Source organism: Ipomoea nil, unplaced genomic scaffold (assembly GCF_001879475.1).
Source record: "Ipomoea nil cultivar Tokyo-kokei standard unplaced genomic scaffold, Asagao_1.1 scaffold1509, whole genome shotgun sequence".
NCBI lineage: Eukaryota > Viridiplantae > Streptophyta > Magnoliopsida > Solanales > Convolvulaceae > Ipomoea > Ipomoea nil.
This window is the reverse complement of record NW_017617937.1, coordinates 1,649,432-1,675,912: the sequence shown is the minus strand read 5'-3', so window position 1 is coordinate 1,675,912 and position 26,481 is coordinate 1,649,432. Positions and strand designations below refer to the sequence as shown.

The following is a 26,481-nucleotide window of genomic DNA, read 5'->3' as shown; positions in this document are numbered from 1 at the left end:
ATTTTTCTTTTAACTTTTTCTTTTTTCATTGTTGAGAAAAAACGGAAAGCAAGAGATAAAAAAATAAAGACAGAAAAACAAAGAATTGAAGAACAAGATTTATGTGGTTCGACAATTTGTACTGTCTACTTCCACAGAAGCGAAGAAGTTCTTTTATTAATTGTGATGACGATATATTCAAAGATATAATCATAACACCTATCTTTCAGCAATATATGAGACGTTTACAATATTTATTTTTATTTTGCGTATCATAATTGGTAATCCAACTCTTATATATAGGCCTATCTTTTTCATGTATTTATAACTTTCTCTTTTTATTCTTGAACTTTTGTCACTTTTTCAATTCCTTTATGTGAGATTAGATGTAAGACCTGTTGAATCTGGCAACCCACAAAGCTAACAAATGGTCCACCTACTAAATTAATTAGTACGGGTGATAATAAATAAAGTTGATTAAAGATGGCCTAATTAAATAGTGTAATAGGGGGTTTACCTTGTTTTTTAAAGTAGCTAGTGGATACAACTGCCATTCCCCCAAAAACAATTTGGAAATTGCAAATACATTAGTGTGGTGAACTAATCAAAAACTTATTGGTTAGTTACTTAGCCAACTAATAAATTAGATACAACAAACAAAACATTCGCTAAATTTAGACTACGTTTTCCTTTTTAACCGTTTGAAATTGTATTAACAGTCCACTCACTATCGACTGCCCTAGGTTGCATTTACACACCCTTAATGTTATTATCAAACACTCTATAAGGTTTCAATTGGGAAAGTGATGAGATTGGAACGATTAGAGTCGTAACAGTGAGATTAAAACGGTTAGAGTCGTAACAGTGAGATTAAAAAGGTTAGACTACACCAATCTCAATAATCCTTTACTCTTTCAATTAAAAATCACTACTGGAAATTCTGAAATTTCCGACCACCTGAAAATGATCTTAAATCAAGTTGAAAGCCTTGTTTCCGACCACTTTTGGTATCCGGAAAAACCTTTGCTGCTATTTCCGATCACTTTTTGCTTTCAATTTGATTTAAGATCACTTTTAAGTGGTCGGAAATTCCATAATTTCCAGTAGTGAATTGACCAATTAAAGTGATCCACTAGCTACGCTTTCCTGACTTAAAATGACGAAATTCTAACGCACTGCATTGAATGAGACCTTTATATTGAAATGGGCTAGGTTATGGGAAGATATAATAAGGATACTAAACCTATCATTATATTGTTCTAATCACAATTTATTCAAGTCAACATACATCTAAATAACAATTAAATTAAAGCCATAGACAATCCCAATCCCAATCTCAACTAATTTGGTGAATAGGATTACTAAATTGATTGGGATTGAGGTATTATGACCACCGGCCATGCCATTGATAAGAAAGAGACAAGACTGGGTTTCAGCAGTGGAGACCAATGCCACAGAGGGACTAAAAACCAAAGACTTAGCTGGTAAGGTACTCAAGTGTGGCCTGCCCTAAGAAGCCAATTAAGAACCAATGTGGAAATGACATTTTTTGCTAAATTCCAAACTCTTTTTGGTGGTCCAATTTTACTCCACTATGGTATACTTTTACACAAATGGAAGGATTATGTAATTGCCAACTCCAAGTGCATTTCCTTGAAAGGAAAACGCTGCTAATTCATTACCTCTCACTTAATATCACAAGGAAAAGCATATATGGTTGTAATGTTTGTTTGTTGTGTATTTATACTTCCATTAATGTAAAAGTATATCACCTTATCAATGCAATTTGTATGGTACACTACTTACCAACTCCTATTCCGTAATTCTTTCACCAATGTAGCATTTATATTCACCAACCGTGCCCATCCGTCCTATATTCATCATACATGGACTTTAATTTACCATGATTCAAGGTTTTACTACCTACTTTTACTTCAGTCCTAACAAAATTCTATACCAACCAATACATCATTCTAAATTTATTGTTCGCCTTAACTCACCATAAAAAGGATTGCATCTTAATTTCAAGAGTCTCATTTGTTCTTTGATTTTTTGGGGAACCCCCAGCTGATATGCATTCTATGTAAAGCTCACTTTAAGACCCTCATCAGCAAAGAACCACAAGGATATAACCCAACTTAAATTGTCGATAGTTGACATGCTCAAACTAAGAAGGTTAATAGGTATTCACATGAGGAGTCGAATTTATAACATTGTGGTTATCAAGCCAATTGTGTGATCAACTTAGCTAAGATTACTCATAATTCCACCTGTTCTTGCTCAAAAGCCCTAAACGATAAGGTAAATCACGAAATTTACTTCAATGACAATGACAAAATACTTGGTCTCACTTTTGAGACAAAAAAACCAGGTCTTTAGCTAAGAGTATCCGCATCCGTTGGGAAGAATGTGTGGATAATGTAAGAGTGATTAGGAAGGAGAATATGGGAAGGGGAGGGAAAAAAAACAAAATTAAAAAACAAAAACCAAAAAAAAAAAATTAAAAAAAGAAGGTTCAGGCGCGCCCGTGTGGGCTGCTGCTGTGCGCGAAACGCGTACATCAGCTGTTCCTCCATTTTTTGATTTCTGACATAATTTTTGACATTTGCAGAGGCATTCTTTCCAAATTTATTCTCCCCCACATTAACTATAAACTTGAACTGAGTGAATGAATGCTGCATTCTCCCCACATTATTTACTGATGTGGATGCTCTAAAAACTCATCTCCTTCTCTAAGTTTTCTCTCTTCTCCCTCTCTTTTCCACATAAGCATTACTTTCTCAAAAATCTCCCTAGAAATCATTGATGGGAATGCTTTTATAAATCACAATCACAATCAATCCTTTCAAATATGGATCTCGTGAAACATTGATTATGAGACCTTGAAACTCAACCAGACGAAGCCCCATCCTCTCCAGTCTCCAGAAATTCATAAATGCTACACAAGACAACAAATACAAGCAAACAATATAATCTGCACACTGAAATGACCTTGTTGTCCACATGACATGCAGGCGCCCATCAATAATGCCAATAGTTTAATCAAGGGTTCCAAAGTCAAATGTTGATGGAATCACTTGTGTTAGCATCTTAACCCCACCTTTATGTCACCTAGCTTACCAAAGATGCTATTCCCTACTATCCCTTTTTTGCCTTTCTTTAAAGAGATATCACTACCAAAATTCTTCATGCTTAATCAAATACAACTTGAATAATTTATGGGTTTAAGGTACATAAAAATAATATTGCAAGTATATAAAAATGTTTGATATTAACAGTAGTGAATTTATGTGCTTATAATACTGATTTTTATAAATCAAATTTACGTGATGAATCGAATTTAGAACTTTGTGGTTACCAAACCAATTGCACAGTCAACTTAACTAAGGTTTCCCTTTAATTTTATACATTAATTAATTGTATTTGTACCAAAAAAAAAAAAAAAACTTTGAAAAATATTAATGAGGTAAAATTTATAGACCAATTAAGCCCACCCTCCCCATATTATTAATGAGGTAAAAAAACTTTGAAAAATTATTAATGAGGTAAATGGGAGTTATCTAATTGGTAACTAAATTTTCTTTTTAGTTTGTAGTGGAGTTAGCCAATTCATAAGCACCAAATGGATGGAAGTCGTATCAGGAGAAACAAAATTGGAGGAAAAGAAAGCTTTTTTATTTTTATAAATGATAATATAATTGTATTTTCATTAATCATAAAACACCTCTATACATAGTAGTTGTCATTCTTAGTATGAGTATTTGATTCGAATATCAAAATCGAAAATCATAATCATATATAGGAAAATTTTAAGGTGTTAATTAACCCATGTGATAGTATCATGTATTTCATATTTGATTGTAACAACTATTATTAGAAATTAATGGCAATAGCATATAATATAATCATGTATAATATACATGTTGTATTGATACTCGTCTTGAGTAACATTATATTAAAAAAATTTCTTAATCTATAAGGAGAATACATCTTTTTTCTTTTTTTTCTTCGTCATCTTAAGTCTTAGAAAACAAAAGTGATTTCATATAAATATGAAAATGACTTTTCTAATTCCCATATAATTTAAACGAATAAGGTCTAAATTGGTCACTGAACGTAATTAGGCCATTGAACACCCCAAATGTATGCAATTTCACCGGATAGTAGGTTACTATCCATTTCATCAGATTACATGCTTACGTGGATGATGAATTGACATTTTTAATAATAAACTTTAAAATAAAAATAAATTAAAAAAAAAACGTCGAGGTGATAACCTGCTATTAAGTGAAATTACCTGCAATTGGGGTGTTTAATGACCTAATTGCATTTTTTTTCATTCAATAGCCTAATTGTATTTTCAGGTGTGGTGACTAATTTGAACCTTATTCCTAATTTAAATCCCATCCGAAACCAATAAAATGAAAGGAATTAAATCTAATAGTAGAGTTTAATACTCAACGCCCTCCTATTATATTTTTCATTCTTCTAATGTTAGACGACATTGTAGAAAAGGAAAGCACACAGAGACAACGTTAAAAGCAAATAAATATAATGTTTTGGAAGTACCTACGCCATCTGATTACGGAGTACTTGCCAACAACATGGTCTGAACAGTGCCAGTGCGCATATTGGTAGTAGAGGGGATGTTTGGTTTATCGGTGAGCTCCGTGTTTCGCTTCCCCCCATTTCCTCCCATTTTTTAAAATTGTTTTGGGTTACACAAAAAAAATTCGCAACCACTACAAAACTTGGTTTGCACTAAATAAATTTCACATGTTATTTTATGTAAATGATTACAAATTAAAAAAATTCTCCATAATTAATTGGCTCACTTTAAGAAAATTAAGAAGGCTAATAGATTTAAATTTGAAATTTTGTGGTTATTCAATTAGCTTGATTGAGATGATGTCTGCACGGCTTAGCTCACTGATTCATACAGTATTTAAGAAAATAGATCAAAGTTTTAACCCTTGTCTACTGAACCACGCGTGTAGGGATTTGTTTAAAGTGGGCAAATCGCATCTATATTTGGCTTTGGTCTAATGAGTCATTGATTCATTGAGTCGAATCATCATAATTTACATATTTCTAAATGTTCTATCTGGTCCGAATGTGGGCCCTTTAGTTGGGATTTAATATTTGGGAGAAGGTTGATTGAGATTGCACTATTTTTTTACACTTGTCTTTCACATGGTCTCCTTGACGACACCACTGTCATAAATCTCACTTAACCTTCTCTTCTTTATCTTATCTCCTTCCTTAGTATTCCGGAGAATCAGAGATGCGGGAGCGGTTTCAGACGCCATGATTTTCCAGGGCTTTTGGTGGAGAGTTCTTGCGGCGTTGATTCTCTTTGGTGTTCAGTCGCTTGGGCTCAACACTGATGGAGTTCTGCTGATGAGTTTCAAGTTCAGTGTTGTTAGTGATCCGTTTAGTGTTTTGGGAGGCTGGAATGCCGGAGATGAGGTTCCCTGTTCTTGGAAAGGCGTTGATTGTGAGGTGGTGGCTAATGTTTCCGGCGACGGTCGTCGTGTCACCGGCTTGGCTCTTCCTGGTTTTCAGCTTGTTGGGTCTATCCCTTCTAGTCTTGGTATGATTCAGCATCTCAGAAATCTTGATCTTTCCAATAATTCAATCAATGGGTCTATTCCGTTGACTCTGTTTAATGCTTCCGAGCTTGAAAGTCTTGATTTTTCTGACAACCGGATGTCCGGTGAGTTGCCGGAGGTTGTTGGGTGTCTCAAGAGTCTCCGCTCTCTCAATCTCTCCGGGAACGCCTTCACCGGGGTAGTGCCGGAAAATTTGACGAGTTTGAGGAATCTGACGGGCATTTCTCTGAAAGATAATTACTTTTCCGGGAGACTTCCGGGCGGATTCGACTCCGTCGAGGTTTTAGATCTGTCTTCTAATTTGATAAACGGATCTCTGCCTCCCAATTTCGGAGGGAGCCGTCTTGGTTATTTCAACGTTTCATTCAACAGACTTTCCGGCGAAATCCCACCGGAATTTTCCAGGAAAATTCCCCCAAATGCAACGTTAGATCTCTCCTTCAACAACTTAACCGGCGAAATTCCAGACCACGCTCTGTTCTCAAACCAGGACGGCGGAGCATTTTCCGGAAACCGGAATTTATGTGGCACGCCGCTGAAAATCCTCTGTCCGATCCCTTCCACAATCTCAACACCGCCGAACGCGACGGAGCCAACATCCCCGCCGGCAATTGCAGCCATTCCCAAAACCGTAGACTCAACCACCGGAGCAGACTCGCCCGGACATTCACGAAGCGGTCTCAAAACCGGCACGATCATCGGTATCGTGGCGGGCGACATGGCGGCACTGGGAGCTCTGGCACTGATTTTCGTGTACATTTATGGGGCAAAGAAAAAGAGACGCACAGAAGAAACGATAAAGAAAGAGGCAGAAAGCGCTAAGGATTTCGACTGGGGATCATCCTCGGAGGAATACAATTGGTTAAGGTCGTGGGCGTGTCTGACGAAACATAGGCGCGCCGGCGCCGGCGCCGGCGACGAATCATCGGAAAGCACGAACTCCGAGAGCGACGACAGCGAGGAGCCGGAGAAGAGTCACCCACCAGCGGCGCAGAAAACAGGGGAGTTGGTGACGGTGGACGGCGAGAAAGAGCTGGAGTTAGAGACTCTGCTGAAAGCGTCGGCGTATATTCTGGGCGCCAGCGGCTCCAGCATAATGTACAAGACGGTGTTGGACGACGGCACCGCCTTGGCCGTCCGCCGCGTCGGCGAGAGCGGCCTGGACCGGTTCCGGGAATTCGAGAACCAGATCCGGGTTATCAGCAAGCTGGTTCACCCGAATCTGGTTCGGATTCGTGGCTTTTACTGGGGCGCCGATGAAAAACTTGTCATCTACGATTTCGTTCCCAATGGCAGCCTCGCCAATGCATGTCACAGTAAGTCTTCTCCTTCCCTCCATTCTTACATTAACTGTTTGTGTTTTACTCTCTGACAGTCAAATGTTCCAGAAAACTCAATTTTCTGTAATTTTTAATGTGAAATTCTGGAGTGGGGACCTGATCAATGAGTAATGAAATAGTTGATAGTATTGATGATGGAAAAGGACTGAGCTTCCGTGACGGCTTTCGCAATTGCCAAAACCGTTACCACGCACGCAGTCTAGTCAATTTAAGCAAAAATGTGGTCCTCAGGGTCGGGTTAATTTGTTTTGTCATACGGGTTTTAGTTCAATGGTTCAGTAGACAATATTTGAGAGAGAATGATACACATATCATGTCAAAAGTGGGCAAATCTCCACTCGCATTTGGTCCTGTTTATTGAGCGAGTGTAGGATTATGTCCAAAATGGACCGACCCCGTATTTGGCTTGGTCTATTAAGGTGTTATATCACCATGATTTATATCATCCAAAATGCTGGTCAATTTGTTAAAATTAATGAGCACAAGAATGAATAAATAAACCAATTATTTCTGAAGAGCAAAGATATTTATTAATTGTGATGGTAATACATGCAGGAGTGACATAAATATGATGCTAGTAACATGTGTGTATTGCCATCACAATTGATTTAAAAAATGTTTTGGGGACGTAAATACATTGTGGAATCACATAAAGACCATGTTTGGTAAATGACTGTTAGTTGTTGACTGGTTAGGTTAATTAGAGGGTATAACTAGTTAATAACATTAGCTCATTATAGAAATGTGTTTGGTAAATTTGCTGTTAGCTGACAGCTGTTTGGTATAATTTATTTCTTTTCTCAAAAAGTTCTTTGAAAAGCTTTTTGAATATTAGTATTTTGGATTTACAAAAAATTAATTAATTAAACACTTATATTACTTTTTTTAACTAAATCAAACAGCTATCAGTGATCAAATAAGTCAAAATTAACTTGCTAATATTTTACCAAATAGGGCCAAAGTTTATCTTATTTATTTTTATGCTATTGTTATTAATTCCTGTACTCCTTAATCTCGAGATTGTGGATAAAATTGAAGCGTGTTGTTTGTATTTAGGAAAAGGCGGGTCTTCCCATCGTCATCTTCCGTGGGAGGTGCGGCTAAAGATAGCAAGAGGGGTGGCGCGTGGGCTGAGCTACATTCATGAGAAGAAGCACGTGCATGGGAATCTGAAGCCCAGCAACATCCTACTGGACGCCGATATGGAGCCCAAGGTCGGCGATTTCGGGCTCGAACGCCTCGTCGTCGCCGGCGGCGAAAGCAGCCGCAAGGTTTACGGCTCCTCCCGGAACTTCGGCAGCAAGAGATCCACGGCGTCCCGCGATAGCTTCCCGGATTCTGCAGTTTCCGGCGGGCACACTCCCAGCCCGAGCCCTAGCGCGTTAGGAATATCGCCCTACATTGCACCCGAATCGCTCCGGAGTCTCAAGCCTAACCCGAAGTGGGACGTTTTCTCCTTCGGAGTGGTGCTGCTGGAGCTGCTGACCGGAAAAATCATTGTTTCCGATGAGATGGTGCCCGGGCCGCCCGTGATGGGAGTTGAGGAGAAGAGCAAGGTACTGAGAATGGCTGACGTGGCGATCCGTGCTGACATGGAAGGGAAAGAGGAATCCCTGTTGGAACTTCTAAAATTAGGTTATAATTGTATATCTCCAGTCCCTCAAAAGAGACCTACCATGAAAGAGGTAGTTCAAGCACTTGACAACATTCCAACATCCTCGTCTTCTTCTTCATCCTACTTTTACAGTCTTTAACAATATAAAAAATGTACCAATTTGTAGTCACAACGCCACATGTACGTATGGTTGATTATTAACATCTCCATCTGCTAGATAATTTTTTAATAATATTACACGTATTCCTACCTTTTACTTCCTGCACTTATTGATAACTTTGCTCCAACCAAACAATATATTTGTCGTTGAATTTCAGTGCAAAAGAATATCAAATTCATGCCAACGAAACGCCCAGTAAATGAGTGTGTCGAAGTTTGATAATTGCAAGTTTTAAGTTCAAATTCTTATAAAAGCTACCTTTTAACTTTCTTGATTTGAGTCCGTTTATAATTGTAGCTTTACCTCATTATAATTTTTAGCAGCTGGGGTAAAAAGGTGGGCTTCACTCGAATTGCATGTTAAGATAGCTATAAATCAAAGTTTGTGTGTTGGATCATAATTGGATATTGTTCTCTGACACCTCTCATGACATTTCCTAATTTTCAGCTGGTATCTTAGTTCAACAACTGGACTAACTTACAAATATAAAATTATAAAAAATAAAAATAAAAAAATTGTATTCATGTTGTATGCATGTCTTCAAGAAAATGGATTATACTATTTTGAATACTAACTGTCAGCATTTGTTATTTTGGTGGGGTTGACAGCCCACCAAACGTTTTAATTCGCCGAAAATATTGTCATGATGACACCGAACAATAATAGAGTTTGATGGTTTTATTCGCAAATTATGCCATGGAATCGTGTTCACCGAGAATGGTGAACACAAGGTAAAACGATGTCGTTTTTAGGTCAAAAAAAAAAAAAATTCGCGGATGTGGAGTTAACGGCGCGCGTTTGATCAAATTATGAATTTTCTGTTATGAGATTATGAATTTTATGAAAATTCATAATCTCATAACAGAAAATTCATAATCGCATAACAGAAAATTCATAATCGCATAACAGAAAATTCATAATCTCATAACAGAAAATTCATAATCTTATAACAGAAAATTCATAATCTCATGGTTCCAAAGTGAATGTGTAGGCATGGTTCCAAAGTGAATGTGCAGGCATGGATTCATAATTTATGAATGTCCGTGATTTCGGACGGGAATATGTAGGCATGGTTCCAAAGTGAATGTGCAGGCATGAATTCATAATTTATGAATGTCCGAAATTATGAATGTAATGAAAATTCATAATCTCATAACAGAAAATTCATAATCGCATAACAGAAAATTCATAATCTCATAACTGAAAATTCATAATCTAATAATAGAAAATTCATAATCTTATAACAGAAAATTCATAATCTCATGGTTCCAAAGTGAATGTGTAGGCATGGTTCCAAAGTGAATGTGCAGCCATGGATTCATAATTTATGAATGTCCGTGATTTCGGACAGGAATGTGTAGGCACGGTTCCAAAGTGAATGTGCAGGCATGAATTCATAATTTATGAATGTCCGAAATCTTTGTTCACCTCAAATTAAAGTGAAATCGCAAAATGTGAAAACAAAAAAGAAAAGTCACGCAGTTAATTAAAAAAAAAAAGAAGAAGAAGAAGAAGAAGATAACGGTGTACTAACACCGTTAGAACCGTGTTCACCATGAATGGTGAACACGGTTCCATGGCATAACGTCTGGGTTTTATTTGTCCCAACAAAAAATTAAGTTTTGTTGTAATTTGGCCTATCAACTTGTTAGTTCTCGCGTGATGATTACACGGTAATTGCCCGGAGATTATATATAAGATTATAAAGTGTAGAGATGTAAGAAGAGGAGAATGACACAAGATGTAGAGCACAAACATGAGCACCTTATTTCATTAAGCCTTCACATGTATTTATACTAATCCATACAACCCTTCATATGCTTAACATAAACAATATATTAAGTAGAAGGAAAATGGAGAGTCTCAAGATTAATGGCCACTAATAAAATATTTATAACACTCCCCCTTGGCCATTAAATAACTATACTCATGCCTCGTTAAAAACCTCGCTAGAAAAACCCAGTGGGAAAAACCTAGACGAGGAAAAGAGTACACGAAGTATGTTGATCCATGTGTTGCACCGGTTGCCTCATTAAAAACCTTAGCCTAAGAAAACCCAGCGGGAAAAAACTTAGCCAAGGAAAAGAGTACAACCATAAGCCTTCTGGGCATAGTCTTCAAGATTTCAAGGGTCTTCAGGACTATCCACTCAAGTACACCAACATCGGTTGCCTCATTAAAAACCTTAGCTTAAGAAAACCCTGTGGGAAAAACTTAGCTAAGGGAAAAAGAGTACAACCATATGCTTTCGTAGCATAATCTTTAGGATATCAAAAGTCCTCTAGATTGTCCATTCTAGCACAGCTAGGGGTTGTCGCTCACCCTGAAGATAGCAATCTTCTAAGCCTATGCATCCCAATTTTATAAACATATTATTCAAAAGTGGATGTAGGCAAAGACTTAGTGAACATATCTACAAGATTGTTCAGTGGGGCAAACATTCTCAACAAGAATTTTACAACTCTTCTGGAGTTCATGTGTGTAGAAGGACTTAGGTGCAACATGTTTTGTAAGGTTCCCCTTAACAAAACTATTACTTGCTTGTGCAACACAATCTTATTTGTCCTCATATGAGACATTGAGGGTAAAAATATAACATAACCAGTTTTGGACTTAGCATCATAGGGATCAAATAAAAGAGTCAGTGCCCAAATAGCCCATCAAAACCACATATTGGTTTCTTACATAAACGTCAAAATATTTGTACCTCGAAGGTGCTGGAGGATATGTTAAATACCATTCCAACTTTCATTGTAGGGGGAAACACTAAATGTTGCAATCAATTTCATCGCAAATTTAATATCAGGCCTGATGCGATTATGGAACTTCTAGTTCAATAATAGTGCTCCAATAGGAATGTAGTAATGGACTTCCAGTCCCTAAATATCCTCATTATCATCTTCGAGTCTAAATGGTCCTTTATCTACTTCAAGAGATTATTGGACAACCATTTGTGTGATAAGTAAATAATACTTATCCATATAAAACATCTTCATGACATTTTTCAAGTAGGCTAACTGGTGTATAAAACTTCTTCAAGGAGAAGCTCGATCTTCAGGTCGAGACAATACTTGGATTTTCAAGTCTTTTATTTCAAAACTCCGTCTTTCGACATGAGCTGATATCACCAAGCTCTCTATGTGTTTAAATGATATTTAAACCATCAATATCGACTATGATAATAAACAAATAACTCCATTAGCAATTCTTTAACGAACACATAATGGTACATATTTGCATATTCCTTCTTCGGGAGGAAAAATACACAGTCAACTCAATTATTCAATATGCATTCCTTCTTCAGGAGGAAAAACACTCAGTCAATAATATTCAATTCTTACAAAGATTTTTGTAATTTAATGATACACGTTGCGATTTTTACTTTTCACATTCCAAAAGTGTTGAATCCATCGGGGATTTACAAATAAATATTAGCGTCTAATGACCAGTAAATTACGGTCATGACGTTCATCAACTGCATATCTAAATTCATAATTCACTGCCAATAATGTTAATTTGCGGAACGTAATGCCATATGTTGTGGGAGAGAATATTTGATCAAAATTAATTCAGGGTCTCTGCGTAAACCCTTAAGCTACCAGTCTCGCTTTATATTATACCACCATATTGTTTGTATTTCTCTTTCGTACAAACACCCATTTGTAACCTATAGGGTTAACATTAAATGGTGTACGTGTTATAAAGAGAATACAGTTTTAGCGAGCTGAGTTGTACATGCCTTAATTGCTCCGTTATACATAAAAAATACCAAGGCACAGCTGGTGCCTAGCTCTGGATCCAGATTATCATATAACGAGAACAATTTGTAAAGGCAATTCTGTTGTCGACAACTATAACATTTTTCATAAATTTCTCCTATATATATAAAATAATGGCAATTTCTAATTCAACCAGACTCTAGACATTTCCTAAAGATATTTTTATCTGGTCGTTCCGCATCCCCAGTATTATGATTTTGGGTGCACCTAAAATTTTACTGGGGTTTTCGCCTTCTGGACAAATGTCTTCAGGACATACTTCTTTAAGCGATTTCAAGAGTGACACCATTTTCTACTAGATTTAGCTTTCAGCGAATTATACCAACATGTCTCCACACTTCTGGCGTCAAGGAGCATTGGTAGATACATATGGTCCAAGTTGGAGAAAATTTGTAGGACCTAGTCACTCTTTTTATGATCAATATATATATTGGCAGATTAATTATCTTCTGAACTTCTAGTTCAGTTTACTTCTTCTGAACTTCTAGTTCAGTCTACCTAGTACGTGGATTTAAATATTGAAGATCTTTTTCATCAATCATCCATAGAATTTCTCGGCATTCTATTAAATTTGAACTCTATCTCCCCCTAATGTCGTGAAATGATCTTCATAAAGTGAGCAATCAGCGTACCTAATTATATATTGATCCCTTATCATGGGCTCTAAGAATTTAAATAACAGACGGAGGTTTATAATCAACATATATATGCCCACAAAGTACGCTATGATGGTGATATAGGAAAAAGACTGCACATTGTGAATAAAACACAGATGAGAAATGTTTGATTTAATACCACGTACTAGGTGTTAGGGGGAAATACTTATGATATGCAGCAGGCCAGATTGTGATAACAATAATAACATATAAAACTGATATCCCCAACAAGAAAATATATAATTGCCCAAGGCGATGCACTAACTCATGCTATACTATAAAATCGTGTGGGTCTATAAAACTTTTAAAAGTGCATCGCAATATATGAAGCACCCAAAACATATATGCAATCATCTAAGAGAAACATATATAATCAGATATGAAAGCATACATATCAAATGATATTATAAGGGTACACAACAATCATAAGGAAGCTGTGAAGCTTGTCAAATAAAATAGATCTTCAAGATCTCCCAAAAAATCCTTATTCTCAACTTTACATTAGTTCACTCACTGGTTTGGGAATTGCTTCGTGCAAATTCACATGATATAATTCACTCCCTCATTTGCTTCGGGCAAACTAATATGAAATGATTTATTCCTTCGTTTGCTTCGGGCAAACTGATATGATATCATTTTCTCCTATCTTTCAAATTAATAACATATAAATCAATCATATCATGTAAGGCATAAGTCAAAGATCATTCTTATAAAGGGGTATTGTATACTACCACTTAAATAACACAGAATTGCACTAAGCCATACTCGGAAAGGATTCGACATTTTGACATCTTAAATTTAGTCAAAAGATTATTATCATAATTTACTGACAATAGCAATCCTTCTGGGATTGATAATAATTCAATTTTGAATTAGCAACCAGTCAATTTCATACGAGAATCATGTTGCATGAATGAGAAAAAATTTTCATGAGCAAGCATGCAAACTAAGAGGAGTAACTCCGAGAAGTAAACTTCCTCCGGAAAATAAAATTCCAGAAAGTAAAAAACATTCGAAAAGTAAAATTCAAGAAGTAAGATTAGAAAGTTAAGCTTATAGAAGTAAACTTTCCGAATAGTCACTTCGAGTAGTAAAATTAGCAGGAAAAAAGTGAAAAACAGCAAAGTAAAATCACTTTGCATTCATAATAATTTGCGTCCAAAAAAAACTTAACTTTTCGAATATTACGGTCATGAATTAACTTTTCGGATGCTTCAGGCATAAACTAACTTCTCGAATGCTTCAAGCATAAGCTAACTTCTCGGATGCTTCAAGCATGAGCTAACTACTCGGATACTTCATGCTTTAGGCATGAACTAACTTTTTTTTGGCCATGAATATATTTTCATGCACTGTTCAAAACATTATCATGACACCAATCATTTCTTCATCAATACCTCGTCATTTCATTATCATCATTTATCGCAATATTTGCTTCAGGCAAATTAGCTAGAATTATCAAGATGAGGTTCATTCTCCGATGAGCAAATGCTTTGGTGCGCGGCACGTAGGGATCAATACCCTTCAGACCCAATTGTTAGCAAACCTGCTTCTGGCTAGGATTTTGCCTCGATGGGTTTGGTCGTCCTTGAATATCTTGACCACTTTGTTTCTTATTCTGAGCTCGAAACTCATATCACACCGGTTATAATTTCGACTGCAACCCCTTATAAAGTTGCTCAACTGGGTAACATTATGTGCTTCATGCACCTGTGCAAAAACCGACCAGACATGCATTTTGATTCTTCATCAACAACTAGTTATGTTTCTTAGCCACAAGGAGTGCTAAAATCAGCTTAGAATGCTTCTCATAATTTGTTGTCTTGTACTACTGCTGGAGTACAAATTACTCGCATGAAAAATTGGCAATGTCTTTCCAAATAAATATTTCTCTGAAACTTCTTGTTTAGAGTTTCACTTGCGAGACTATTTTGTACATAGCTGAATTATAGTTAATCGCTGAATTACATTATAATCTCAAAATTAAACATGAGATTAAACTAGTCAAAATGTGTCCGAGGAAGAACATTTGATGACTTCTGGTCGGAATAGTCCTTCAAGGACTTCCATTAATTCAAGGGGTTCTTTATCAATCAGATACTCATTTTTAAGGTCGTGGTGACGTATGGAAATGAGAGCTTGTGCCTTCTAGGCATTAGTGCTCTGTGACTTAGCAACAAAAAACTTGGCTCAATTCTTTAGATGCCGAATATATTTCAATATCAAGAGCCCAAGCTAACTAACTGTTTCATTCATAAGTGATCTTAATAAATTCACATTTTCAATGAAAGGTATGATCTACAAGATCATCATTTGATGCAACTTATACTTACAGAAACAGTAGTTGATATTCATGTGAAAAACATGTCTTGTAAGCAGATTTCCAATAGAACGTGAAAAGGAAATATTTCACATGTTCTCATATAGATTCATACTTCTCCATGTAGTCGATTTATATGTATTTTTCAAAAGAAGCATAAATGCCAAAAATGGAGAATAGTACATAATCAATCTACAAGATCAATATAGTAAATATTATCTTTTCGTAAGTCATGAAGTCATTTTAAGTGAATATAGTAAATTCCAATAATGGAGAATAGTGCAAGAATCATTGTTTCACTGGTAAATATCAAACACGTGTATATTTAACCCATATGTATATATACAAATGAACACATTTACATTTGCACGTATATACATACAATTTAACATATAACCACGTGTATTTACCATTTCAAAGCATCATGACATATGTAGAACCTAACTCATATACATGAATTGAGAGAATTTGTGTAAATAATATGTATTTACAAATTCAAATATTTACCCAAATTCTTAACCATGTCTTGATGATGAGTTCATTACTAAAAAGTTGTTAACAAACATGAAGAATTATCACTCATTTCATAGAAACAATAATTGAAGGTCCCAAACCAAACTCATAGCCATATATACACATAATATTTATATATAAACAATGGCATATAATTCAAAAACAAAAATGCACAGGAAAAATGAACCAATGGTACCGTTCGCCTGAGATTACGATAGAGACTCGTGCTGATAACGTGTTGTAATTTGGCCTATAAACTTGTTAGTTCTCGCGTGATGATTACACGGTAATTGCCCGGAGATTATATATAAGATTATAAAGTGTAGAGATGTAAGAAGAGAAGAATGACACAAGATGTAGAGCACAAACATGAGCACCTTATTTCATTAAGCCTTCACATGTATTTATACTAATCCATACAACCCTTCATATGCTTAACATAAACAATATATTAAGTAGAAGGAAAATGGAGAGTCTCAAGATTAATGGCCACTAATAATATATTTATAACAAGTTTTTTTTTTTTTTTTTTTATTGGGTAAGAAACGTAGAAAATAATGGAATGTGTGGTTAGTGTGTTTTTTATTTTGTAATTGTATTTTTTAATTCACGAAAAATTCTGCCGCTGTAATTTGAATATGGACTTTCAGTGAATCTTGTTATGTAAATTTGAAAAAGAACTACGATGAGAAAAATCAATCTAGATTGCTCATAGTTGACATTGATTAATAAACACTATAAAGAGGTAAATCAGTTAGATTGACCGTAAATGACTATATATTGACAACAGACCACAATAAGATAAACCAACTTAGAATCTTAGATTGTCCATAGTTAATCGTAATTGACATTCAATATTGATTGTAACCCATTAAATTGAACAATTGTCCTTATTTCAAACTCATCTCATAAATCATTTCGAGCCTTTATATCTTCAACATAGTTAGTTATTTATTTTTAAATGATAGATTGAGGGAGTTTAAATTGGTTAAACCAAATAGAGTAGTAATTGGAGTGGCATTGTCTTAATTACAACATGATCAAACAGTTGGACTAACAACTGGATTATTATAAGTTAGATATATCAAATAGAATCTTTGATCGAACCCAAGGACGGAGCCAAAGCTGCCCCTCACCTCACCCCTATGCAATTCTAAATGTATAGTTATGAAGTTATGAAGTATAATTCAAATTATGTATAATATAATGTCGTTAACAACAATCGAAACTGTTTTTTTATTTTATTTTTTATTGAACATCAAAATAAGTCATTTTTACATGGTGCACACGGTTGCACAGCATTACGCTCCAATTTCCTGAGCTTATGGATTTCAATAAATAAAATTTGGGCCGAACCTTAATGGGTTTCATCTTCGGAAAGCCGATGAAAGGACAAGTAGAAGCCCAACCCAATACTCTTTTCACTTCCGAATATCAGAGCGGTGTATAGAGTTCCCGCTCCACACCATCATTTCAAATCCTCTCTCTCTCTGCAATAAAGAGTGAACACAAGAAACGCACAGAGAGAGAATAAACAGAAAATTCGAAATGTCGTCGAACATCGCAACGATGGATTCGGCGTACTTTGTTGGCAGATCGGAGATCCTTGCCTGGATCAACTCTACTCTTCATCTCAATCTATCAAAAGTCGAAGAGGTATGTATCTAGATCCTCCTTATCCAGAAATTGATGTTCAGATTTTTCAATGCGTTTCCTAATTCAGACGCCAGAGTAACCGGAGGTTCCGATCTCTTTGCAGGCGTGTACTGGTGCGGTTCAGTGCCAGCTGATGGACGCCGTGCACCCAGGGATGGTGCCAATGCACAAAGTTAACTTCGATGCGAAGAATGAGTACGAGATGATCCAGAACTACAAGGTCCTTCAAGACGTCTTCAATAAGCTCAAAATCACCAAGGTTTCTCTGTGTTATCCTAGTAATTTGTATTTTTCTAGGGTTTAACAGTTTCTGTTAGGATCAATGTGGTGTTGGAAGTAAAATCTACACCAAGATGAGTTTATTAACAATTGCAGCTATTTGAAGGTTTGAGCGCTTATAGGAATGTTGATTTTGTGTTTTTATTAGCACCTCGAGGTTAACAAGCTAGTAAAAGGGCGGGCACTGGATAATCTGGAGTTCATGCAGTGGATGAAGCGCTATTGTGATGTAAATGGAGGCATTATACAGAAGTAATTTCAAAAACTCAACTCCATTGCTTCCTCTTTTTTTGGATACTACATCTTTCCTCTGTGCATATCTCAATGTCATTTTGTCAATTGATATGGTCAACATATGCTACTGTTTGTGCTATACTGCTATTCCATTGTGCTTTGAGTTATGTTAGCTAGGAAAATTATAGAGCCAATGTTATAGAATTTTTGAAGACATCCTAGTGATGCTAGATTGTAATGATGAGTTGGTGTTTGACAAATGACAATTGGTGTGTGCTTCTTTCCTGAAATTTTGTATTTCTCCATGTAGTTAAAAGGTGTGTGCTTTCGGGTATGTGATAATTGGAAATTGTTGAGATTTTAGTTTACAACTACTTGTTGCATAGTATAGTTGGGAGCTTCCTATATGCAGATGTAATGTGTTAATGAAGTTTCTTGTGGTTTGATTCCCCAATTCTCAATTTTAGTTACAATGCTTTGGAAAGAAGAGAGGCTAGCAAGAGTTGCAAAGATGTAAGCAAGAAATCTGCACCATCACAACCTTCAGCCAAGAATCCAACTGCTGCCTCCAAGCATCCGCCTCATAATGGTCGAAGAAATGATGTTCCCAGTACTAACAGCATGAATCCTTCTGGTAAGACCTCCAGGCCATCCTCAAGTGGAGGTCCCCCTGCTGGCTACTCTGAAGCAGAACGAAATGCAAATGAACAACAGGTTAAAGGCTTTGTGAATTATGGTGATATTGAAGTTAACTTGGTTAGTCTTGAAATGCTAACTTGAGCATTAAAATGCAGATTACAGAGTTGAAACTGTCTGTTGATAGTCTTGAGAAGGAGAGAGACTTCTACTTCTCAAAGCTGAGGGATATTGAAATCCTTTGCCAGTGCCCGGAGATAGAAAGCCTGCCTGTAATGCTCTCACCCTATCTTTTGAAAAACCGGAGAAATTTACAAACTTGAAAAATGAAATTTAACTCTCATTTCCATGTTCTCTCATGCTGCAGGTTGTTCAAGCAATGAAGCGGATTTTATATGCTGCAGATGATGATGAATCGCTGTTGACAGAAGCTCAAGCCATGATCTCTGAGCATCACCATCAAGTTGAGCCACTTGGTTTCACATCAGAATCAGCAGAACACAGGCTACAAATTGATAGCCAGAAGAGGAAGAACATTACTAATGATGATCTTGATGCTGCTGCCATCAACACTTTGTCTCCCAGACAAAGGATTAGTGATGTTTCTGATGTTCATTGCAGCGGATCACCCCTTGTGACTTTCTGATCATCTCCTCCCAAGGATGAATCTCTTTCTCATCTATCATTATTTATTTCTCAGGCAGCGCGACCGGGAAATCAGCTTTAGCACTGTAAGAATGAGGGATTATTCTGCTCCAAACTTGTACTTTACTGTATTGTATTGTATGTTCCTATTGTATTGCAGTATGTGATATATTCACTCTGGGGGTTACTTCTGATTGTGTAATGTGGATGATAAATTTAGCAATTACATTTTAAAGCTATTCTGGAAATTCATATTTCCAATTTCCTATTTCCTCTACGCTATCATTGCAATAGAATCATACCAAAAAACCAAAAACCATAGATGCTTTCAAACCATAGTGTGCCCTTTATTCTTCCCTATCCTAATCAGAATCTGATTCGTCTGAAAAAGAGAATCCAATTCTTTTTCCCCTCTACGCGTTTAGAAATGCTCATTGTTTTCTCCCAGTCGTTTAACTTCTTCCCTGTGGTTTCTATCCTTTGCAAGAGAGTGTTTACAATTTTTGTTGAAATTTCTTGTTTTTTTGGCGCTGTTTGCTTAGTATAGCAATGGGTTTAGCGGTATCCCGGCTAGTGAGAATGATGTTTGCCAAGAAAGAGATGAGGATCTTGATGGTTGGTCTTGATGCCGCTGGCAAAACTACCATCTTATACAAGTTAAAGCTTGGAGAGATCGTTACCACCATCCCCACCATAGGTAACTACTTATATTAATCAGACCTATTTAATTCACTGCTTAAAGTAACCTGACAGGATTAAATCCTTATTCTGATAGGATTTAACGTGGAGACTGTGGAATACAAAAACGTGAGTTTCACGGTATGGGATGTGGGTGGACAAGATAAGGTATGTTGTGATTATTATTCATCTTGATTTACAATGTTTTGGACCATGCAGGCATGAAAAATTAAATAAATATGTTGGTGTTTGTGATGGTAAGAGTTGAACTAGTTAAACGATTTGATTTAGGAAGTGTTTGATAAATAGTTATTAGTTGATAGTTGTTAGCTAATTGGGTGAGTTGGTTTGACTAGTTAATAGCATTAGTTTTATAGAAAAATGTTTGGTAAATTAGCAATTAGCTGATAGCTGATTACATGCAAAATGATTTTCTTAAAAAGTTGATCGAAAAAGCTGCTTCGGACAGTTTTTTGAATTTTAGCGTTTTGGAGCAATATACTGATACAAAAAGTAAATTAATTAAACACTCATATTGACAGTTTAACCAAATCAAACAGCTAAAAGTGGTCAAATAAATCAAAATTAACTGATAAACTAACTATGTTACTAAACATGGCCTTAATCTTTTAAGTCAATCTAAATACATTATGATTCAATTTGTTTATACACACAATTCTAAAAAGGATTGCATATCAATTTTATGAGTTGTCGTATGTCTTAAACGATTGTTCAAAATGTTTGTACACTCTAATACTCATTGTAATGACAATTTCAAACCTCCTCTAATAGGGATCAAACCTTGGAACTACCCCTTTCGATTGAGTCCGCCATTTTCCTAAAGTGATTATGTGATTTGGACTGTTACATAAGAATAGAGTTATCAATCCATTTATCCACATGTTGAATAGAGCTATTAACTTTTTAATTGATCAATCAGTTAAGTTATGTTGTGTTAATGATGAATGTGCAGATCCGACCTCTGTGGAGGCACTACTTTCAGAACACGCAGGGCCTAATATTTGTGGTGGATAGTAATGACAGGGATAGAATTGGAGAAGCCAGAGATGAGCTCCATCGCATGCTTAACGAGGTTCATCCTTTGCCTGATTGTTAAATGTTTTTTCTTTCTTATAAGTTTATGAATTTGGTAATGAATAGAGAATTTTGTATTTGTTTTACTATTTGCAGGAAGAACTGCGTGATGCAACTGTTCTTGTTTTCGCCAATAAGCAAGATCTTCCAAATGCCATGCTCGTCGCAGAAATCACCGATAAACTTGGCCTCCACTCCCTCCGACTACGCCGATGGTATTTTATACTCTATATTTGCTCATTTTTGTACTCAACTTGACCTTCACTAATTACTTTTCCAAGAAAATAATGTATGTGATGACTGAAATGATCCCTTAATTATATTGAAATTACTAATTTAGTTAACGGATGTCTAAACGACAAAACAAATGAATGATCAAATTGATTAAGATTTTTAAAGTTAAAGGACTTAGTTAACCAAAAAAAAGTATTCAAAGATCAAATTGGTAATTTCGTTATAGTCAAAGGACAGTTTCAATAATTAAGTCTTTAAAAATGTATGATTAAGTAATTGAGTAAGTAGTGGGTACATATGATGCATGCAGGTATATACAGAGTACTTGTGCAACCTCGGGGCAGGGGCTTTATGAAGGTCTTGATTGGTTATCTAATAATATCTCAACCAAGGCAAGATTATCATTAACTCATCATGTTTTAAAACATTTATGTCATTTCTACTTATCCTTAAACAGAAACAATAATCTAGTACAACTGAACAATTTGTTTTTACATGCAGGGGTAGAGATGGATGGTCAACAACTGCTCTATTCGAGCTAATGCAAGCCCTACCTTCCTGTCATGGCTCTATCAAAGTTATGCTCACTACAAGGATTGTTTATCACAAAAAAAAAAAAAAAAGGTTTGTTTTCATTGGTGCAATGTTAGAGTAGTTGTTTTTAGTGTACAATATATCAATCAGAAGAATTCGATGCTATTTTTTTTAACAAAGTTTATTGAACAAAGATAAAAGTAAAAGATTGATATGGTTCGAGAGTGTGTCTACGTCCATATGAGTGAAGTATTTCTTTGTTATTAATTATGATGATAGCACATTCAAAGTTACAAACATATATGTAAATCAAGCATAGAGTATATTTACAAAATTACTCATATAGCTCCACTTTAGTCTTTGTATTTCACTCCACTCGTTTTACTCTGCTACACTTCAACACCGGTTAATTCTGTCATCTTCCAATAATGTATGTGACATATAGAACAAGTACCGACAAGATAAAAATATAATGCCAATGCTGCATACCCTATGGAGTAAAAGTAAATAAATATAGATTAGGAGTATGTCCAGTAAAACTCGAATAAGAAATGATAACTAAAAAAAAAAAGGGCTATAGATGGAAAAATAAGAAAACAGGAAAACAAAGCATACAAAAAAAGTCAAGACAATCGAGTTGGAAAGCATTAATATCTGTCTCATATTAATATAAGCTGATGAATCCTCCAACTTTCCTGCTTTTTCAGAAATGGGAATTTATAGTCAATAACTTTTCAAATGTACAAATTTCATATTGCACCATTTAATTATTATCTTCTTTTTTTTTCCATATTTAATTCTACAATTTTACTTACATTATTGTTATATTTAATCTTAGTCTCCTCTTAAAAAAAGTCGGAATCTTTTTCCCAAATAATAATAATTTTAAACTTTTCATCTTATTAGCATAACAATGTTTGTTACTTATACTTTTTATGTTATCATTGCCACATCATATACGATATCATATCGTTATTAACGTGTCATTTATCAACTATAACATCATATATATGTGATTAGGCATCTCAACATTAATGTTACCACATCATATATCTTTACAAAAGATAAAAGATTTTAAAATGTCATTCATAAGAAATGAATTTTCAAATTTAATCTAAACTCATTTTGCAAATGACATTTTTCACTACTCATTTTCTCTACATTGTCATGGTCAAATCATGGAACTTTGTAGTATCATTATTGCCACGTCATGCAATTTACCATATTATTATGCCATGTTAACATTAATATCACATCATGGTATAAAAATCATGAGACTAATAAATGTGACCAAATTAAAACTTAAAAGAAATGAATGTGACAATATCATAACATTATAATACTTCTTCTTCTCCCAAACACTATAATACTCTGCGAAGTCAATGGTGCGTTTAGTTCAAATTTTGTAACATTACATATATAATGTGAGTATAATAATGTGATTACTATGATGATGTTATAATACGGTCACATTAGATTTTAAGATAATATTGAAGGTAATATGATTACATCTATGTTCTTAAGTAATCTTACATTACTTTTCAATATTTCATTCAGTCCTTATTAACTAACCCTTAATAATAATAATAAGCCCCCGGGGCTTAGCATAGTTGGTTCATCGCCTGATTTAAAGGTCATGACGGGAGGAATGTAGTGTGAGGGTTCGAATTCCACTGGAAGCATGTATGGGAAAAAGGTCTAGGGATGCTAGAAGATTTTGATTGGATCTTTGTGCGCACATAAAAACTAAGAACTGACCAGAGTTGGGATCACCTAAATATACTAATATTTGATCAAGTATATACATAATTTTTGTTTATTTATTTACTCAATTTTATTAAGAACATTTAAGTTAATGGTATATTGTCAAAATCCCAACTAAACCCGTATGTAACCTTACATTACCTCTCATGAGGTGGAACCAATGATCACACATAGGTAAATCGAGTCAATCCCATGTACACTATTATATTCAAGGAGTCTAATCCAAACCCAAATCCCTAATGTTTGTTATCCCAAGAAGTCCACTCTAGATTCAGACCTCTCATGTTTATGAGCCAATCCAAATCCAAACTACCAAAGTTTATAAAAGGAATCAAAACCTCACAATGTCGCTGAAAGCAAATCTTGAGTGAGATTTTTTGTTCATTAGAGAAATGTCCAAAATTTGTAGTGTTGATCCTATTTAAGAAAAGCAAGTGAAGTTGGTGTCGAAATCAATAAGGATGCAGACTAGTCTGAGTTGCTTGGAATAACCCAAGGACAAATGTTTCCGACAGTAATAAATCCTACGATTCGATACTGTCATTCTGGCTCAAAAGGAGAGCTGAGCTTAGTACAACACCTTAGCTTAGCATGACATCTCCAAGTAGCTTTCAATAACACAGCAATGGCAGATTACCATAGCAACGCACGTGATGGGACATCTCTCTTAGACTTAATATATGGCTGTAATTTTCTTTGCCCACAACTGGAAATTCTTAGCGGTGTTTAGGTGGAAAGATAGAATTCGAAAAAAAAAAAAAGAATTGTAATTTTGTGCCAGGAATTAGGTGAAATAATGTAAGAATTCAAATTCTAATAGGTAGGAATAAAATTACTCAAAATTGAAAGGGAAGGAGTGATAGACTAAAATGTCTAAATAATAATAATTATTATTATTATTATCATTATTATTATTATTAATATTGAAAGCAAATTTTTCAATACACACATTTTTCCTTTTCCATGAGTTGTGGATCGGAATTGCATGTGAGTTCCAATTCCTAAGGGGCATGAGAATTTCAATTCTACGGTTGGAGAGAATTGCAATTCTGTGGAATTACAATTCCCTTCAACCAAACAATGAAATTTTAGTTGTTATGAAATTGCAAAGGAGTGGAATTGAATGTGGGGCTGTCTTGTGGCGCACTTAAGAGTGGTTTGTAGTGTACTTAGTAGTGCTATATGGTGCACCGGCAAATGCTGGTATCGTGTTGACAATTTAGAATGGTTGATCATGCATCCACCACTAAGTGCATTACATATTACTCCTAAGTGCACCTCAAACCACTTCTAAGTGCACCACAAGACGGTTGCACAATCACACCGAAAGGGTCTGTCACACCTGAACCGGGTCATATATATATATATATATAATATATATATATATATATATATATATATATATATATATATATATATATATATATATATATATATATATATATATATATATATATATATATATATATATATATATATATATATAAGGGATCAGGTGTGGGAGGGGGCTTCCCGTGCGGTTGTGCGATTGGACGCATATTAAGCATTACTTGACGCATTTTAAGTACACAACACATGCACATTAAGCACACAAACAAAACACCTTCAGAACACAAACTCACGCACGTTAAGAACAAAACTCACGCATGTTAAGCACAAGCCTCACGGACTTTAAGCACAAAACTCACGCACTTTAAGCACAAAACACAACCACCTTTTAAGTTTCAACAACTACTCACATTAAGCACAAATCCATGCACGTTAAGCACAAAATTCACGCATGTTAAGCACAACACTCACACACTTAAGTTTCAACAACTCACATCAAGCACAACCCCACGTACCTTAAGCACAAAACTCACGCACCTTAAGCACAAGATTCACGCATCTTTAAGTACAAAACTAACGCACGTTAAAACCGCACAACCACACGGAAAACACTTAAATGCACTGGAACCTAATATTATATATATATATATATATATATATATATATATATATATATATATATATATATATATATATATATATATATATATATATGCGGGTTCAGGTGCGGCAGTGTCTTACGGTGCGGTTATTTCTTACGGTGCGGCAACACCAATAGTTCACCAAATATGCACCATCAACGCTAGGAAATACACCACACAAAACAGAGTAAACAGAGCCCTGCATCACCAAACACACACCGTTAGGTGTGAGTAAAAACACCATACACTGTTCGAAAATACACCATTGGGGGTGGTGAGTTATATGGTGTGTTTTTTTGAGTCTGTGGTGTATTTTGTGATGTTTTATTACATTTCATTGGGTGTGTTTTTATTACACTGTTGGTGCATATTGTTAACACTGTTGGTGTATTCTGGAATTTGACCGCACCGCCGCACCGTAAGACCCCGCCGCATATGAGCGCTCTTCTATATATATATATATATATATATATATATATATATATATATATATATATATATATATATATATATATATATATATGCTAGCTTGCCCATCACCCTCTTGGCTATATCAATACAGACCAAACAAGTACCATTGTACTACGAATGCTGGAGCATTTCCTCTTGTTGGTATAAGACACAACCTTCAACCTACCAATTTTCAATTTATTTACCAACTCTCTGTCTCTCTTCTGGTCGCTTGTATCAACATTTCTTTACCCTTTTCCTGACTAATCATTTTATGTAAAAAGTGGGTGTGAACAAATTTTAGTTTATATAGCCTTGGCTATTTTCTTTTA

The 26,481-nt window shown here is 35.4% G+C and overlaps 3 protein-coding genes across 3 annotated transcripts; all 3 read left to right on the top strand.

Annotated features, from left to right (window-relative positions):
• The first annotated feature begins 5,165 nt into the window (after positions 1 to 5,165).
• Positions 5,166 to 8,811, top strand: LOC109189226 (probable LRR receptor-like serine/threonine-protein kinase At4g37250). The gene is made up of 2 exons (XM_019340030.1): positions 5,166 to 6,907; positions 7,988 to 8,811. Exons 1-2 carry the CDS (start codon positions 5,287 to 5,289, stop codon positions 8,683 to 8,685), a joined length of 2,319 nt encoding a protein of 772 aa, XP_019195575.1. The 5' UTR covers positions 5,166 to 5,286; the 3' UTR covers positions 8,686 to 8,811.
• Positions 8,812 to 17,451: 8,640 nt separating this feature from the next.
• On the top strand, positions 17,452 to 19,692 carry LOC109188768 (microtubule-associated protein RP/EB family member 1C-like). The gene is made up of 6 exons (XM_019339377.1): positions 17,452 to 17,630; positions 17,734 to 17,889; positions 18,058 to 18,161; positions 18,611 to 18,857; positions 18,938 to 19,051; positions 19,147 to 19,692. The coding sequence occupies exons 1-6, from the start codon at positions 17,523 to 17,525 to the stop codon at positions 19,423 to 19,425; spliced, it is 1,008 nt and encodes a 335-aa protein (XP_019194922.1). The 5' UTR covers positions 17,452 to 17,522; the 3' UTR covers positions 19,426 to 19,692.
• A 179-nt stretch (positions 19,693 to 19,871) lies between these two features.
• Positions 19,872 to 22,232, top strand: LOC109188769 (ADP-ribosylation factor 1-like). Its single transcript, XM_019339378.1, has 6 exons — positions 19,872 to 20,121; positions 20,200 to 20,270; positions 21,076 to 21,195; positions 21,294 to 21,412; positions 21,742 to 21,823; positions 21,933 to 22,232. The coding sequence occupies exons 1-6, from the start codon at positions 19,974 to 19,976 to the stop codon at positions 21,936 to 21,938; spliced, it is 546 nt and encodes a 181-aa protein (XP_019194923.1). The 5' UTR covers positions 19,872 to 19,973; the 3' UTR covers positions 21,939 to 22,232.
• The last annotated feature ends 4,249 nt before the right edge of the window (positions 22,233 to 26,481 follow it).